The 16369-nt window shown below is 47.8% G+C and overlaps 1 protein-coding gene across 1 annotated transcript; it reads left to right on the top strand.

Moving 5' to 3' along the window:
* Nucleotides 1–2264: 2264 nt before the first annotated feature.
* On the top strand, nucleotides 2265–14328 carry LOC143282430 (uncharacterized). Its single transcript, XM_076588069.1, has 6 exons — nucleotides 2265–2427; nucleotides 3934–4077; nucleotides 5417–5507; nucleotides 7331–7475; nucleotides 11895–12055; nucleotides 14075–14328. The coding sequence occupies exons 1-6, from the start codon at nucleotides 2299–2301 to the stop codon at nucleotides 14134–14136; spliced, it is 732 nt and encodes a 243-aa protein (XP_076444184.1). The 5' UTR covers nucleotides 2265–2298; the 3' UTR covers nucleotides 14137–14328.
* The last annotated feature ends 2041 nt before the right edge of the window (nucleotides 14329–16369 follow it).

Below are 16369 nucleotides of genomic sequence, written 5' to 3'. Positions count from 1 at the left end.
GTGAGTTGGTCTTTTAGACTTCATCGCCAAATGACGGCGGTTCCTATCTCGACTTTGTCGACTCGGTGTTGAACTGTATTACTTCTTGTCACAGCAGACATCTCCGTGTGAAAATTCGGGCTGCCCTTCCTGCGGAGACTACACCACAGATTCTGTCTCACACACACACACACACACACACACACACACACGTTCACACACACACACGCGCGCGCGCGCACTGTGTTATATATCTGTATTGTATGCTACTTAGCTGAGTGTAAATCGCTGGACAAAGTATGATGTTTGTCTTGGGTTTTTTTGTTGTTGTTGTATTTTTGTTTTTGTTGGGGGGTTTTTTCAAATGTTTTTATGACACCCTTTTTGGGGCCTGTAGATGAATTAATCATTCATTCATTCATTCATTTATTCATTCATTCATTCTCTCTCTCTCTCTCTCTCTCTCTCTCTCTCTCTCTCTCCTATCAAAGTAGATTTTACCACAGAAAATTGACATGAATCAGACTGTCGATGGCGCGCGGTTAGTTTTTACATGCGATAAAGTCTTGTTCTACACATGGGTTTCCTTTGCCCCCGCACCCCCAACCCCTTCCACTCGTCCTTCCTTCCCAAAAGACTGGCATCCAGACCACCTCAGGGTCCAGTAAAGGAGAGAGCAAATATCATGAAATGAAGTGAACCCAAGAACTTTCCTTCCTGGTCTGGCGTTCAGCACGGGCCGGCAGTCAGCGTGACAGTGTGGAGACAATACCTTTTTTTTTTTTTTCATTCTTTTCACTTTTATAAGAAATGCCATAACTCGTATGATTCATAGCGAAATAGGCATTTGTCATATTGCTGCTCAAGTAAAGACAAAAACGGACCGATATCATATCATTCAGTACACAGTTGTTGTTTTTTTTTTGTGTGTGTGTGTTTTTTGTTTGTTTGTTTTTTTGTTTGTTTCTTTTTTTGTGTGTGTGTAAATTGTACGGTATTTCGTTCGTCCTTTATAAAGAAGCGTTTTTACATTGCCGTGCAACAACACCATGGATACAAGTGCTAATTCTCCGATCATAATTTCCCCTATCACGTTTTTTTCACAGACGGCCACGGGCAGGTATGACTCTCTCATCGTTCACGTGCGGGATAATCTCCCACAGTATCGCTTTTGTCTTCCTCTTCTTCTTCTTCTTCTTCGATCGTGGGCTGCAACTCCCATGTTCACTCGCACGTATACGAGTGGGCTTTTTACGTGTATTACCGTTTTTACCCCGCCATGTAGGCAGCCATACTCCGTTTTCAGGGGATGGAGGTTGCACGCTGGGTATGTTCTTGTTTTCATAACCCACCGAACACTGACATGGATTACAGGATCTTTAACGTGCGTATTTGATCTTCTACTTGCGTTATGCACACGAAGGGGGTTCAGGCACAAGCGGGTCTGCACATATGTTGACCTGGGAGATCGGAAAAATCTCCACCCTTTACCCACCAGGCGCCGTTACCGAGATTCGAACCTGGGACCCTCAGATAGAAAGTCCAACGCTTTAACCACTCGGCTATTGCGCCCGTCGATCGCTTTTATGAATATGCTTTTGCGTGCATGGTTCAGTTCGTCGCCATTTTGGCAGTCACATTGAGGAGCTGGTACATACTGGATATGTTTGTAGTTCCATTATCAGTCGAATGTTGATATGGGTTTGAACATCTTTCACGTTCAAATGTAGTCCTCGGCATGCGAATACACAAAAAGGGGAGTTGACAAGAATAATGATAAAATTAGCACATTTTATATTGCGCTTTTAAACATCTCATAACACTTCAGTTTGAAAAAGCACTTCAGTCAAGATCACACACACACGAACACAAACACACACACACACGCATACGCGCACACACACGCGCGCACGCGCGCGCTCGCTTCAGTTGACCACTTGGCTAGTGGTGACGTCTGTCTGTCAGTCTTGAGAAAGTCAGCTCTCATGTCTTATCACAACAGTCAGCTAACTGTTTTAATGAGGTCAGCGCACGTGTCTTATCATGAAAACAACAATCTAACCTCCAGAGCAGGAATTATTATCATCTTCAGAGAATAATGTCAGTGCCACGAAGAGAGCTTACAGATAACGGCACAAGCAATGGTTTGCTGTTTGAAAAAAAAAAAAAAAGAGAAGAGGTTACTATGTCCCCACTACAATAGAACCCTGGCCCTGTCAGCATTTCTTCTTATCATAACTCGGTAACTCGATCACCAGTCTCTGCGGCCAGTTCCACAACTGCTCAAAACACGAACGGTTCAGTTCAGTGGGGATCACCATGTTGTCGCTGTCGATGTTGTCTTCGTTGCTGGTGGGGGTGGTGGTGGTGGTAGCGGTGGTGGTGGACGCGGCTGGCCAGCACAACTCTCAGGCTCTGAACATGTATAAGAACAAATTCAACGGTGATGTGAGTACGGGCCATCAACTGTCCTTTTTTTTTTTTTTTTTTTTTTTTTTTTTTACTCACTTGTGTAAACAAAATATTAATCAGCAAGTCTAACATCTGGTCTCGGATGTCCGATCGCGTCTGTGATGTTTGTGACTGTCCGTCTCTTTCCGTGCTAATGTTTAATTTGAATTTTCTTGGTAGTAACCGCAAGTAGTACTGGAACCAAACATGGTGGATTTGTAAGTCACATCAACAATAGTCCAACAACCCCCTTCCCTTAATGATGATGACGTAGGTATGGTCAATGTAATTATCTGACAAAACAGAAACAGCTGAATACAACTCATTATTTACATCCAATTTTTATCAAACTTGGAATGACTGGCCATTGTGACAACATGACCCCAACTGAAACTGGCATATGTAAAAGGTCAAGGCCACCACATGGCATATAGCAAACGGAAAAAGCGAAACGTATGTGTGGGAGGTGAGGATGAAGATTTTTCCAATCTCTCAGGTCAACAGATGTGCAGACCTGTCAGTGCCTGAACCTCCTTCGTGTGTATCATGTCTGTATAGCATCAAAAACGCATGTTAAAGGTCCTGTAATCCATGTCAGCGATCGATGTGTTGTGGCAAGGTCATTCCCAGCATGCATTTACCGGAAAACTGTTTATGGAAGGAAGGTGGCAGAATGGTTAAGACGCTCAACTGGACAGTCCTTGAGGGTGTGGGTTCGAATCCAGCTCTTGCTCTTTCTACCAAGTTTGACTGGAAAATCAAACTGAGCGTCTAATCATTCAGATGGAGACGATAAACCGAGGTCCCGTTTGCAACACGCACTTGGCGCACTGAGAAAGGACCCTTGGCAATGAGAGTGTTGTACTCTGGCAAAATTCTGTAGAAGAAATCCACTCTGATGGGTACACAGATATATATGCATGCACACCCAAGGCATGACTATTGCAGGCATCTGCCTAGCAGATGTGGTGCGGCGTATATGGATGTGTCCGAAATTGAAACTGAAACTGTTGATGGCTGACTACATGGCGGAGTAAAAACGATCAAACACGTAAAAGTCCATTCGTATATACGAGTGAACTTGGAAGTTACAGCGCATGCACGAGGACTACTATACAAGCACGATCATGGAAATACACGGGAAAAGGGGTTGGTTCCGAATTCTGTGGCTTTTTCATTTCAGTTCCGGATTCCCACTTCACATACATGCTAGGGTGAGTTCGTATGAAAATCAGCGTTGATGTGCTACTAGTAGAGACGATAATGGCGGTTGTCGATAGTCAGCTACCTGTAGTGATCATCGTGTGTTGTGTATTTTAGTTTTCTTCTCCCATTCCCAATAAGATGTTACAGGATTGATGAAGTGTGCATGTGTGTGAGTGTGTATGCGTGCGCTCTCTCTCTCTCTCTCTCTCTCTCTCTCTCTCTCTCTCTGTTTCTCTCTCTCATGTGTGTGTGTGTGTGTGTGTGTGCGTGCGTACTTGCGTTGTGTTTTGTGCGCAGGCTACGTATTACGGAGGGGCGGGCGGAGGGGGTGCGTGCGGGTACGGTGCAAACAACCCCCCAGTGGCCGGCCACACCCGCATGACAGTGGCCCTCAACCAGCCTCAGTTCCTCGGCTCTGTCATGTGTGGCTCCTGTTGGAAGGTACAGGCTGAACGGCATTTTGTGTGTGTGTGTGTTTGTTTGTTTGTTTTCGTTGTTGTTGTTTTTTCCCCCACTTATTCTATTTCAAGGCATAACTGGGTATGCATTCGCATTCACTTGTTTGATTTCGGGTTGCAGTTTGTTTGTTTTTTAATTGGGAAAATATCACGCACACACGTCTCTCTCTCTCTCTCTCTAAACTCTTTCACTCTTTCAAGAATAATTATTGGGGCGTTGTACAAAAGAAATGCTCACCAGATCTGCACTTATTGTGGACATTGATACATATTTATAAAAAAAATTAAAAACAATTGGGGGGGGGGATGAGAATACATACATATATGGAGTTGGGGGGGGGGGGGGGTGGCGGAGAAATTATTTCTGTACGAGTGGGACTTGGTTACGTAGTAATGGGTTGGCATTCTTGACTTCAGCTGGTTTTCTGTTTCTTGTTTGGTGCTTCCCTTTTACATGCCCTCTTTGTCCTATTTCGTCATGTCACATCGTCCCTCAGTTCCTCCCCCACCCCCCACCCCCACTCCCCTCTCAAGAGACCCCCCCTACCCCCCCTAGCCCCCCCCCCCACCCCCGAAACCCCTACACACACCCTGTATCTATATCTGCCCCTGTCCCTCTGTCTCCCCCCACCCCCTCTGTCTCTCTCTCTCTCTGTTTATCTCTCTCATGCTTGTGCCTCTGTGCGTGTGTGTGTGTGTGTGTGTGTGTGTGTGTGTGTGTGTGTGTGTGTGTGTGTGTGTGTGTGTGTTAGATAAATTGTTTAATCTTTTCTCTTTCTTATGAGCTTAATAGAACACCATGCTTTGCTTTAATTTTTATTAGTATTGTGTAGTGTAGACCCTATTCGGGGCGGGGACTGGATGGAAAAAAATCACACCAGTGCTTATCCATTATCCGCGAAATAAAAAAAATTTTGTCTTGTCTTGTCTTGTCTTGTCTCTCTCTCTCTAGAGTTTAAAACATCATAAAAGACATGATTGATTAAATCTTGTGTGTGTGTGTGTGTGTGTGTGTGTGTGTGTGTGTGTGTGTGTGTGTGTGTGTGACTCTGTGTGTATGTGTGTGTGTGTGTGTATGTGTGTGTGCATTCGTGTGTGTGTGTTTGTATTCATGTGTGTGTGTGTGTGTATGTGTGTGTGTGTGTGTGTGTGTGTGTGTGTGTGTGTGTGTGTGTGTGTGTGTGTGTGCATTCATGTGTGTGTGTGTGTGCGTGTGTGTGTGTGTGCATTCATGTGTGTGTGTGTGTGTGTGTGTGTGCATTCATGTGTGTGTGTGTGTGCATTCATGTGTGTGTGTGTATGTGTGTGTGACGGACTGACAGGTGGCGGGGTCAGGTCAGGGCTCAGGGAACAATCCAGTCACGGGCACCTTCACTGTCTTCGTGGACAACCTTTGCCCGGAGTGTCAACCCGGTAGGAGGCTCCAGAACGACCCCACCCCACGCCCAATACGTTAACTCCACCGAGTCATGCTGGTGATGGACTGAAATGACTCCAGTAGCAAGACTTGTATACACCCTTGCCCCGAAATGACTCCAATAGCAAGACTTGAATACACCCTTGCCCCGAAATGACTCCCGTATCAAGACTTGAATACATCCTTGCCCCGAAATGACTCCAGTAGCAAGACTTGTATACACCCTTGACCCCGAAAATGACTCCAGTAGCAAGACTTGTATACACCCTTGTCCCGAAATGACTCCAGTGGCAAGACTTGTATACACCCTTGACCCCGAAAATGACTCCAGTAGCAATACTTGTATACACCCTTGCCGCGAAATGACTCTAGTGGCAAGACTTGTATACACCCTTGCCCCGAAATGACTCTAGTGGCAAGACTTGTATACACCCTTGTCCCGAAATGACTCCAGTGGCAAGACTTGTATACACCCTTGCCCCGAAATGACTCCAGTGGCAAGACTTGTATACACCCTTGCCCCGAAATGACTCCAGTAGCAAGACTTGTATACACCCTTGCCCCGAAATGACTCTAGTGGCAAGACTTGTATACACCCTTGCCCCGAAATGACTCCAGTGGCAAGACTTGTATACACCCTTGCCCCGAAATGACTCCAGTGGCAAGACTTTTGTGTATCCTTGCCCCGGAATGACTCCATACCAGTAAAATGAAAATGTTATCAAATCAATTGACGGGCGCAACAGCCGGGTGGTTAAAGCACCAGACTTTCAATCTGATTCCCGGTCACAGCGCCTGGTGGGTAAATGGCTGAGTTGTTTTGTGTGTGTGTGGGGGGGGGGGGGGGTTCCAACCTCGCAGGTCAACAGATGTGCAGACATACTAGTGTGTATGCGTATGCAGAAGGCCAGATACGCACGTTAAAGATCCTGAAATACATTTCAGCGTTAGGTGGATTGTGAAAGCAGAAACATACCCGTCATGATGTATACATGGCGAGGATAAAAACGGTCACACACGTAAAGGCCCACTCGTGGGTACGAGTGAATGTTGAAGCTGCAGCTCATCAAGATCAAATCTTTTGGAAAGCATATGTATGATAGTCAGTCGTGTCTGACTATGACCACCAGAACAGCAGAGGGAACATCTGCCGTTCTGACTATCTGGGCTGGAATGTGAGTATAGTGGAGAGAGTGTCATGCCCACGTTACATCCCCACTCTCTCGGCCAAGAGAGGTTTTAGGACAGCTGGTGTTGGGGTGGTTCCCCATAGCCAACTAACTCCTGCAGTACTAAGAGGCAGTGCAATCTTGCAGAAAGCATTACATTACGTGTGAAACTGACAAAGCAGGGGTGGAGTTAATTTTGGGTAGCCTCCAACATACCCCAGTCCTGGCCCCAATAACACTTCATGGTGAGCTGACGTCGGATTGTATATTTCCGACTTCAAACAGTCATTCAAATAACAGATTAATTCTATCTGTCTATCTCTGTCTGTCTGTCTGTCCCTCTGTTTCTCTCTCGCTCTGTCTGTCCGTCTCTCTGTCTGTCTGTCTCTCTCTCTCTCTCTCTCAATCTCTCTTTCTCTCTCTCTCGATGTCTCCGTCTCCCTGTGTCTATCTCTCTCTGTCTCTGTCTCTCTCTCTCTATTTCTCTCTCTCTCTCTCTCTCTCTCTCTCTCTCTCTCTCTCTCTCTCTCTCTCCACACCCTTTACCCTTTCCGCACCACACCACCCCTTTTTTTCCTCACTTGATGATAATGCGCGGATGCCATAATGGGGGTGGGGGCGTGGGGGTTGGGGGTGGGGGCGATGTTCAGGTGACGTGGACCTTGGGGTGAACGGCGACGGGCGATGGGACGTCAGTATCCAAGCCGTGCAGTGCCCCGTGGGTAGCGGCAAGCTCCAATTCAAGTTCCAGGGTTCGAATCCATACTACCTGAAACTGCAAGTCCGCAATGCCAGGTAGCTTTCTTGTTGTGTTGCGTTGTTTAACAAATAGTAAAGAGTGGTAACTCTCTCCACTCACAAGGTACACAACTTCAAGTCAGTGCTGCTTATGCTACCGATTCAGCTAGCACGCAGGTAAATAAAAGGTACAAAACCAGACACACCCGGGCCTGTCCTTATACCAATCATTTGACATCTGCACACAGCAGCAAAGACAGAAGAAATATGCAAACACAAATTAGCTTGTGTTGCGTTGTGTTGTGTGGTGTGGTGTGGTGTGGTGTGGTGTGGTGGTGTGGTGTGGTCTGGTGTGGTGTGGTGTGGTGTGGAGTGGTGTGGTGTCGTGTGGTGTGGTGTGGAGTGGTGTCGTGACGTGTTGTGTGGTGTGGTGTGGTGTGGTGTCGTATGGTGTCGTGTGGTGTGGTGTGGAGTGGTGTGGTGTGGTGAGTGGAGGAGTGTGGTGTGGTGTGGAGTGGTGTGGTGTGGAGTGGAGTGGTGTGGTGTGGTGTGGCATGCTGTGGTGTGGTGTGGTATGCTGTGGTGTGGTGTGGTGTGCTGTGGTGTGCTGTGGCGTGGAGTGGTGTGGTGTGGTATGGTGTGGTGTGGTGAGGAGTGATGTGGCGTGGAATGGTGTGCTGTGGTGTGGTGTGATGTGGTGTGGAGTGGTGGTGTGGTGTGGTCTGGTGTGGTGTGGTGTGGTGTGGTGTGGTATGGAGTGGTGTGGTGTCGTGTGGTGTGGTGTGGAGTGGTGTCGTGACGTGTTGTGTGGTGTGGTGTGGTGTGGTGTCGTGTGGTGTGGTGTGGAGTGGTGTGGTGTGGTGAGTGGAGGAGTGTGGTGTGGTGTGGAGTGGTGTGGTGTGGAGTGGAGTGGTGTGGTGTGGTGTGGCATGCTGTGGTGTGGTGTGGTATGCTGTGGTGTGGTGTGGTGTGCTGTGGTGTGCTGTGGCGTGGAGTGGTGTGGTGTGGTATGGTGTGGTGTGGTGAGGAGTGATGTGGCGTGGAATGGTGTGCTGTGGTGTGGTGTGATGTGGTGTGGAGTGGTGGTGTGGTGTGGTGTGGTGAGGAGTGGTGTGGTGTGGTGTTGTGTGGTGTGGTGTGGTGTGGTGTGGTGAGGAGTGATGTGGCGTGGAGTGGTGTGGTGTGGTGTGGTGTGGAATGATGTGGAGTGGTGGTGTGGTGTGGTGGGGTGTGGAGTGGTGTGGCGTGGTGTGGTGTGGAGGGTGTGGTGTGGAGTGATGTGGCGTGGAGTGGTGTGGTGTGGTGTTGAGGGTGTGGTGTGGAGTGGTGTGGTGTGGAGGGTGTGGTGTGGAGTGGTGTGGTGTGGTGTGTGTGGTGTGGTGTGGAGGGTGTGGTGTGGTGTGGAGGGTTTGGTGTGGTGTGGTGTGGAGGGTGTGGTGTGGAGTGGTGTGGTGTGGTGTGGTGTGGTGTGTGTGGTGTGGTGTGATGTGATGTAGAATGGAGTGGTGTGGTGTGGTGTGGTGTGGAGGGTGTGGTGTGGAGTGGTGTGGTGTGGTGTGTGTGGTGTGGTGTGGTGTGGTGTTGTGTGGTGTGGTGTGGTGTGGAGTGGTGTGGTGTGGTGTGGTGTGGTGTGGAGTGGTGTGCTGTGCTGTGCCGTGCTGTACTGAGCTGTGCTGTGGTGTGGTGTGGAGTAGTGTGGTGATGTGGTGTGGTGTGCTGTGGTGTGGTGAGGAGTGGTGTGGTGTGGTGAGGAGTGGTGTGGTGTGGTGAGGAGTGGAGTGGTGTGGTATGGTGTGGTGTGGAGTGGTGTGGTGTGGTGCGAGTGGTGTGGTGTGGAGTGGTGGTCTGGTGTGATGTGGTGTGGAGGGTGTGGTGTGGAGTGGTATGGTGTGGTGTGGTGGGTGTGGTGTGGTGTGGTGTGATGTGATGTAGAATGGAGTGGTGTGGTGTGGAGTGGTGTGGTGTGGTGTGGAGTGGTGTGGTGTGGTGTGGTGTGGAGTGGAGTGCTGTGCTGTGCTGTGCTGTGCTGTGCTGTGCTGTGCTGTGCTGTGGAGTAGTGTGGTGATGTGGTGTGGTGTGGTGTGGTGTGGTGTGGTGAGGAGTGGTGTGGTGTGGAGTGGTATGGAGTGGAGTGGTGTGGTGTGGAGGGTGTGGTGTGGAGTGATGTGGTGTGGTGTGTGTGGGGTAGTGTGGAGGATGTGGTGTGGTGTGGTGTGGTGTGGAGTGGTGTGGTGTGGTGTGGTGTGGTGTGGTGTGGTGTGGAGGGTGTGGTGTGGAGTGGTGTGGTGTGGTGTGTGTGGTGTGGTGTGGTGTGATGTGATGTAGAATGGAGTGGTGTGGTGTGGTGTGGTGTGGTGTGGTGTGTGTGGTGTGGTGTGATGTGATGTAGAATGGAGTGGTGTGGTGTGGTGTGGTGTGGAGGGTGTGGTGTGGAGTGGTGTGGTGTGGTGTGTGTGGTGTGGTGTGGTGTGGTGTTGTGTGGTGTGGTGTGGTGTGGAGTGGTGTGGTGTGGTGTGGTGTGGTGTGGAGTGGTGTGCTGTGCTGTGCCGTGCTGTACTGAGCTGTGCTGTGGTGTGGTGTGGAGTAGTGTGGTGATGTGGTGTGGTGTGCTGTGGTGTGGTGAGGAGTGGTGTGGTGTGGTGAGGAGTGGTGTGGTGTGGTGAGGAGTGGAGTGGTGTGGTATGGTGTGGTGTGGAGTGGTGTGGTGTGGTGCGAGTGGTGTGGTGTGGAGTGGTGGTCTGGTGTGATGTGGTGTGGAGGGTGTGGTGTGGAGTGGTATGGTGTGGTGTGGTGGGTGTGGTGTGGTGTGGTGTGATGTGATGTAGAATGGAGTGGTGTGGTGTGGAGTGGTGTGGTGTGGTGTGGAGTGGTGTGGTGTGGTGTGGTGTGGAGTGGAGTGCTGTGCTGTGCTGTGCTGTGCTGTGCTGTGCTGTGGAGTAGTGTGGTGATGTGGTGTGGTGTGGTGTGGTGTGGTGTGGTGTGGTGTGGTGAGGAGTGGTGTGGTGTGGAGTGGTGTGGAGTGGAGTGGTGTGGTGTGGAGGGTGTGGTGTGGAGTGGTGTGGTGTGGTGTGTGTGGGGTAGTGTGGAGGATGTGGTGTGGTGTGGATGTGGTGTGGTGTGGTGTGGTGTGGTGTGGTGTGGTGTGGAGGGTGTGGTGTGGAGTGGTGTGGTGTGGTGTGTGTGGTGTGGTGTGGTGTGATGTGATGTAGAATGGAGTGGTGTGGTGTGGTGTGGTGTGGTGTGGTGTGGTGTGGAGTGGTGTGGTGTGGTGTGGTGTGGTGTGGTAGAGTGGTGTGGTGTGGAGTGGTGTGGAGTGGAGTGGTGTGGTGTGGTGTGGAGTGGAGTGGTGTGGTGTGGTGTGGTGTGGTGTGGTGCGGTGTGGTGTGATGTTTGAGGTGGAGGGTGTTGGGAGAGCGTGGGGGAGGGAAAGAGGGTAGTGGATAGGTGTACGGAGGATGTTTTGTATGTGTTTATGTACGTGCGTGTGCGTGCGTGCGTGTATGTGTCTGTCTGTCTGTTCTGGGGAGTGGGGGGGGGATGGTGGGTGGAATAGCACATGGATTTGTAGATTGTAAGAGGGGGCATTGAGGGGGGCCGGGTGGGGTTACGGACATGACTTGGTATTGGTCCGAGTGTATACGTGTGTGTCTGTGCTTCCGTTATCATCCTCATCCCCCCTCTCTGTCTGTCTGTCTGTCTCTGTCTGTGTGACTCTCTGTCTCTGTCTCTCTCTCTCTCTGTCTCTCCCAGGGTGTGCGGGCACATTTGTGTATCAGTATATACGTAGGCAGGCAAAAAGGTAGGTAGGTAGACAGATGAATGCATGTATGCAAGTATGTACATGTAAGTCTTAATTTTCACATTTGAATGTCATCGTTGTTTTTTTTCCCCTTTCACCACCAAAGTCGCATTTATGCACCAGCTAGGTAGAGGACCCATGTGTCACTGAAAGGTGACCAGATCATGGGTCTGTTATCCATGAACCCACAGATCTTAATGTTCGGTGGTAGGATAGGCCATATTTTCTACACATCGCAGGGGGAATCCCCGACTAATCTTAGACACCATCTTTTCTGTGTGTATAACACAAGGGAATTTTGCACTCTAAACTGACTCAGTGGCGGTGGAAGGGAATTTTCTTGTAAAGGCTGGAAATGAAAGGGTGAGCTGAATGGTGAGTTTGAGTGGAGAGGGTGGGGGGGGGGGCATAGTAATTAAAGAGAGGAATCAAAGATGAGTATCTTAAATGAATAGGGCTACAGTTACAGAAAATCACTTAACGGACGACTCAGGGTAGGACAGAAGTCGTTTACTAGATATTGACCGACCTGCTCAGTTTACTCAAAACTGGAGTCACTACGTTCATCAGGACAAATTCATATACGCTACACCCCATCTCCTAGTCAGATGCTTGACTGACCAGCAGCATAACTTAACGCGCTAACTGACTGATTGACTGACTGACTGGTGACGTAGAATCCCGGTGCACGTGATGGAGATTGACCACAACGGCTGGCAGAAGATGACCCACACCCCTGACGGCCACTTCGTCTTCTCCGGCCACGTGTCCGGCTCCTTCCGTGTCCGTCTGACCGCCATAAACGGAGCACAGGTCATTGAGACCATCCCCAGTATCGGTGAGCCCTTTGTGTGTGTGTGTATGTGTAGTGTGTGTGTGTGGGGGGGGGTTGTTGTTGTTGTTGTTGTTGCTGTTGTTGTTGTGTGTTGTTGTTGTTGTTCTTGTTGTTTATACTTTTATGTATAATGCTTATGATGATGATACGAATACTTGTGTTTATAGTGAACTGTCCTAGGTCAGATAACCAAGCTCTTATAAGTGCTTTACGAACACGAAGACTTTCTGTGTGTGAGTGTGCGCGCGCGCGCGCGCGCGTGTGTGTGTGTGGGGGGGGGGGGGTATGGGGGTATTCAGTTGTTCTTGTGTTGTTGTTGCTGTTGTTGTTGTGTGGTGTTGTTTTTCATTATACTTTTATGCATTATGATAATGATGATACGAATACTTATGTAGTGCACTGTCCTCTATCAGACCAAGCTCTTATAAGTACTTTACGAACACGAACACTTTGTGTGCGTGTGTGTGTGTGTGCGTGCGTGTGTGTGTGTGTGTGTGTGTGTGTGTGTGTGTGTGTTATTGTTTTTGTTGTTGTTGTTGTTGTTTTTACTTTTATGTATCAATATTATTATTATGATACTAATACTCATGTAATACACTGTTATCGGACAGAGACTAAGCTCTAAGCGCTTTGCAAACATGGAGACTTTATGTGCGTGTGTGTGTGCGTGCGTGTGTGTGTTGTTGTTGTTGTTGTTTGGTTGTGGGGGTTTTTTTGTTGTTGTTGTGGTTTGTTTGTTTACTTTAATTTATTATGATTATGATAATGATACAAACACTTGTGTAGCGCACTGTCTTCGATTAAAGACCAACCTTTGCGAACATCGAGGCTTTGTGTGCGAGTGTGTGTGCGTGCGTGCGTGTGTGTGTGTGTGTGTGCGTGTGAGCGCGCGCGCGCGTGTGTGTGTGTGTGCTGTTGTTCTTTTTGTTTTGTTTTTGTTTTTTACTTTGATGTATTATCATTACGATGATGATGCGAATACTTATGAAGTGCACTGTCCTCTGTCTGAGACCAAGCCTTAAGTGCTTTTCGAACACACAGTCATTTGCACAACAGGCTGGCTACCTGGGTAGAGCCGACTGACAGCTGCCATAGCCGGGGCGCTCATCATTCATTTCCTGTGTCACTTCACTGAGTCAGGTTTCAGTCACACACACACACACACACACACACACACACACACACACACACACACACACACACACACACACACACACACACACTCACTCACTCACTCACTCACTCACTCACTCACAGACATCTATCACTTGTATGACCGTTTTGTTTATTCATCCCGCCATGAACGCAGCCATATTCCGCTTTCAGGGGTGTGCACGCTGGGTATTTTCGTGTTTCCATTACACACCGAACGCTGACATAGATTTCTGGATATTTAACGTGCGTCCTTGATCTTGATTTGATCTTCTGCGTGCGCCGTATACACACGAAGGAGGTAGTCAGGCACTAGCATGTCTGCACCTGGGAGATCGGAAAAATCTCCACACTGGAATTGAAATCGGGTAGACTCGGGCGAGAATCTAACACTCTGACCATTTGACTACAGTACCGCGCCCGTAATACGTTGTAGGAGCCTTCACAATGCCGTAGCTGCGTATGTTTCTCATATAGACGAATGCTGCTGTCACTGTGATGGTGGTCCTGCACCCTCGCCAGCAGCTGATCGTCTCTCAACCACCAGTCTTTTGCTGTTCTTACTCAGTGTCTTTTACTGTAGGAGCCTCTGTTTGTGTGTGTGTGTGTGTGTGTGTGTGTGTGTGTGTGTGTGTGTGTGTGTGTGTGTGTGTGTGTGTGTGTGTGTGTGTGTGTGTGTGTGTCTGTGAAACGTGTACTGATATTCACACAGCTCTACACCAGCACATCATCAAGCTTCATAGAAAAAAAAAAACAACAACAAATTTAAAAAAACAACTAAATAGTCTAACTAAAGTGTTGTTGCGTCACTTTAGCTGTGGAGTGGAATTTAAACCTGTGTCCTGACTGAATGATTTGTCTCTGTTGCAGTCAACAATCAAATCATCCATGGTTCGCACCAGTTTCCACTGGACCACAATCTGCCACACTGACACTGAACTGGGTTGCGTCCGCCTGTGGCTATTTCTGTCGATTTTTTTTTCGCCGTATAGTGTATGTGTGTTTATTTGTTTGTCACAGTTGTTGTTTTAACAGTATTGATAACGAAAACGGCCATGACGGGAATTAGGGTTTATAAACTTGAACCTGTGAAAGGGAAGAAAATAAATAAATGGCTGTTAAGTTACATCGAAGAAACAGATGTTTTTGTTCCAGTGTGTGTGTGTGTGTGTGTGTGTGTGTGTGTGTGTGTGTGTGTGTATCTGTGTCTGCGTCTGTGTGTGTGTGTGTGAGTGTGTGTGTGTGTGTGTTTGGGGGAGATCCAATTTGTACCATACCTATTTCTTCCTTACCATAGTCCATAATGTTATGCCAGTTTTGCTACACACCAAGCATACCATAATGATATCGGTCACATAATAATAATAATAATAATAATAATAATAATAATGGATACTTATATAGCACATTATCCAGAAATCTGCTCTAGGTGCTTTGACAAAAACGCTTTTGTTAACATAAAAGATTACATCAATGTTACATACACACACCAAAATGTGACCACACACACACACACACACACACACACACACACACACACACACACACACACACACACACACACACACACACAAACACACTGTATACATACATCACTTTTAACATACATGTGTATCTAACAGCCACCCTAACACATACGCACACATAGGCAGGCACAAACTTACATAAACACACGCACACACAATACACATTCTATATACACGCGTGTAGTTATGTACACATACATATGCATACACACATAGTCACGCACAGCTAACGCAAAGGAAGTGGACCTGCCACTATTGAACTTATTGTTGAGGGAAAAGGTGAGTTTTGAAACGAGATTTTAAAAATGCGAGAGAATCAGAATGACGGAGGTTGTCAGGGAGCTTGTTCCACGTCTTTGGCGATTGAAAAGAAAACGATTTGTGTCCATAGGTCTTACTTCTGAAGTGAGGTATCCTCAGAAGTCGAGTATCAGAGGAAGAACGAAACTGGCGAGACGGGGTAATATTATATTATCGCCCATTTTTTCAGATCATCCCTCTGGCTCTCTCTCTCTCTCTCTCTCTCTCTCTCTCTCTCTCTCTCTCTCTCTGTCTGTCTGTCTGTCTGTCTCTCTCTCTCTCTCTCTCTCTCTCTCTCTCTCTCTCTCTCTCTCTCTCTCTCTCTCTCTCTCTCGGGGATCAGCTGCATAGCACGAGACATAAATTCAGATCCCCAAAATCCCAAAACAGGATTGGCAAAAGAGGTGGGAACAGATTGTGCTTAGGTAGCAGAATGACAAAAGCAGAGCGGCTGTCAAAGAAATTCTTTAGAATCGGTAGTTGGAATTGCTCCAGCGCGAGAATGAGAATCTCAACAATTGAGAAATTGGCATATGATTTTGATATTTTATGTCTCCAAAAGACCAGGACAAGTGCAGACAGACCAATACACTCTGAGAATTTCACAGTCTTTCAAAGGAATGAAGGAAGAGGAGTAGCAATCATACTAAACAAGAACCTAAAAAACAAAGTTTCCACTATAAATCTAGAGAAATGGTGTACCAGCTCATGTGAACTAGTGGGTGTGCGTCTCGAAACACCTGATGGAATTCACAAAAGCATCGTGTTCATCAATGCCTATGTTCACCCAGGAACCTGCACAACAAAAGAGGATTGGGCCTTTTTAGAGGAAATAGAGAACGAATTTGGAGACTCAGTCATTATCTGTGGAGACCTTAATGCAAGATCGACGTTATGGGACCAGCGGAACGCCAACCCACAAGGACTCGCACTTGAAGGAATGATAGGGGAAATTCTTCTTAGCCCTTCAACAACCATATCCCCAGCTCGCCTTGGAACAAGACAAGGGTACAGTGACAGTGTGATCGACATCGCTCTAACATCTCCAAAATTCAGAGCAGGAATGAATTGCAGAGACGCTTCCACACCAAGGCAGTGGCCACCTCCCGGTAGTTTTCAGTCTACAGAAACTATCAGATAAACCCTGTATGAAACCGCGTGATTCATTTCAGTATGAAACCAAAGAGACAACCATCATCGAAAAATTAAGACGCAGAAGAAACAAAAGAACGGCACCGAACCGGATGCAAACTATTTAGCCCCCATGGTGGAATACCGACACAGAGAGAGCCTGGGTAGAAAAAAACATGCGGCTTTCAAACTTTGGCAAAAAGAAAGA

This window comes from Babylonia areolata, chromosome 5 (assembly GCF_041734735.1).
Source record: "Babylonia areolata isolate BAREFJ2019XMU chromosome 5, ASM4173473v1, whole genome shotgun sequence".
Lineage (NCBI taxonomy): Eukaryota > Metazoa > Mollusca > Gastropoda > Neogastropoda > Buccinidae > Babylonia > Babylonia areolata.
Note: the sequence above shows the minus strand (reverse complement) of the source record. Positions and strands in the feature narration are given on the sequence as shown.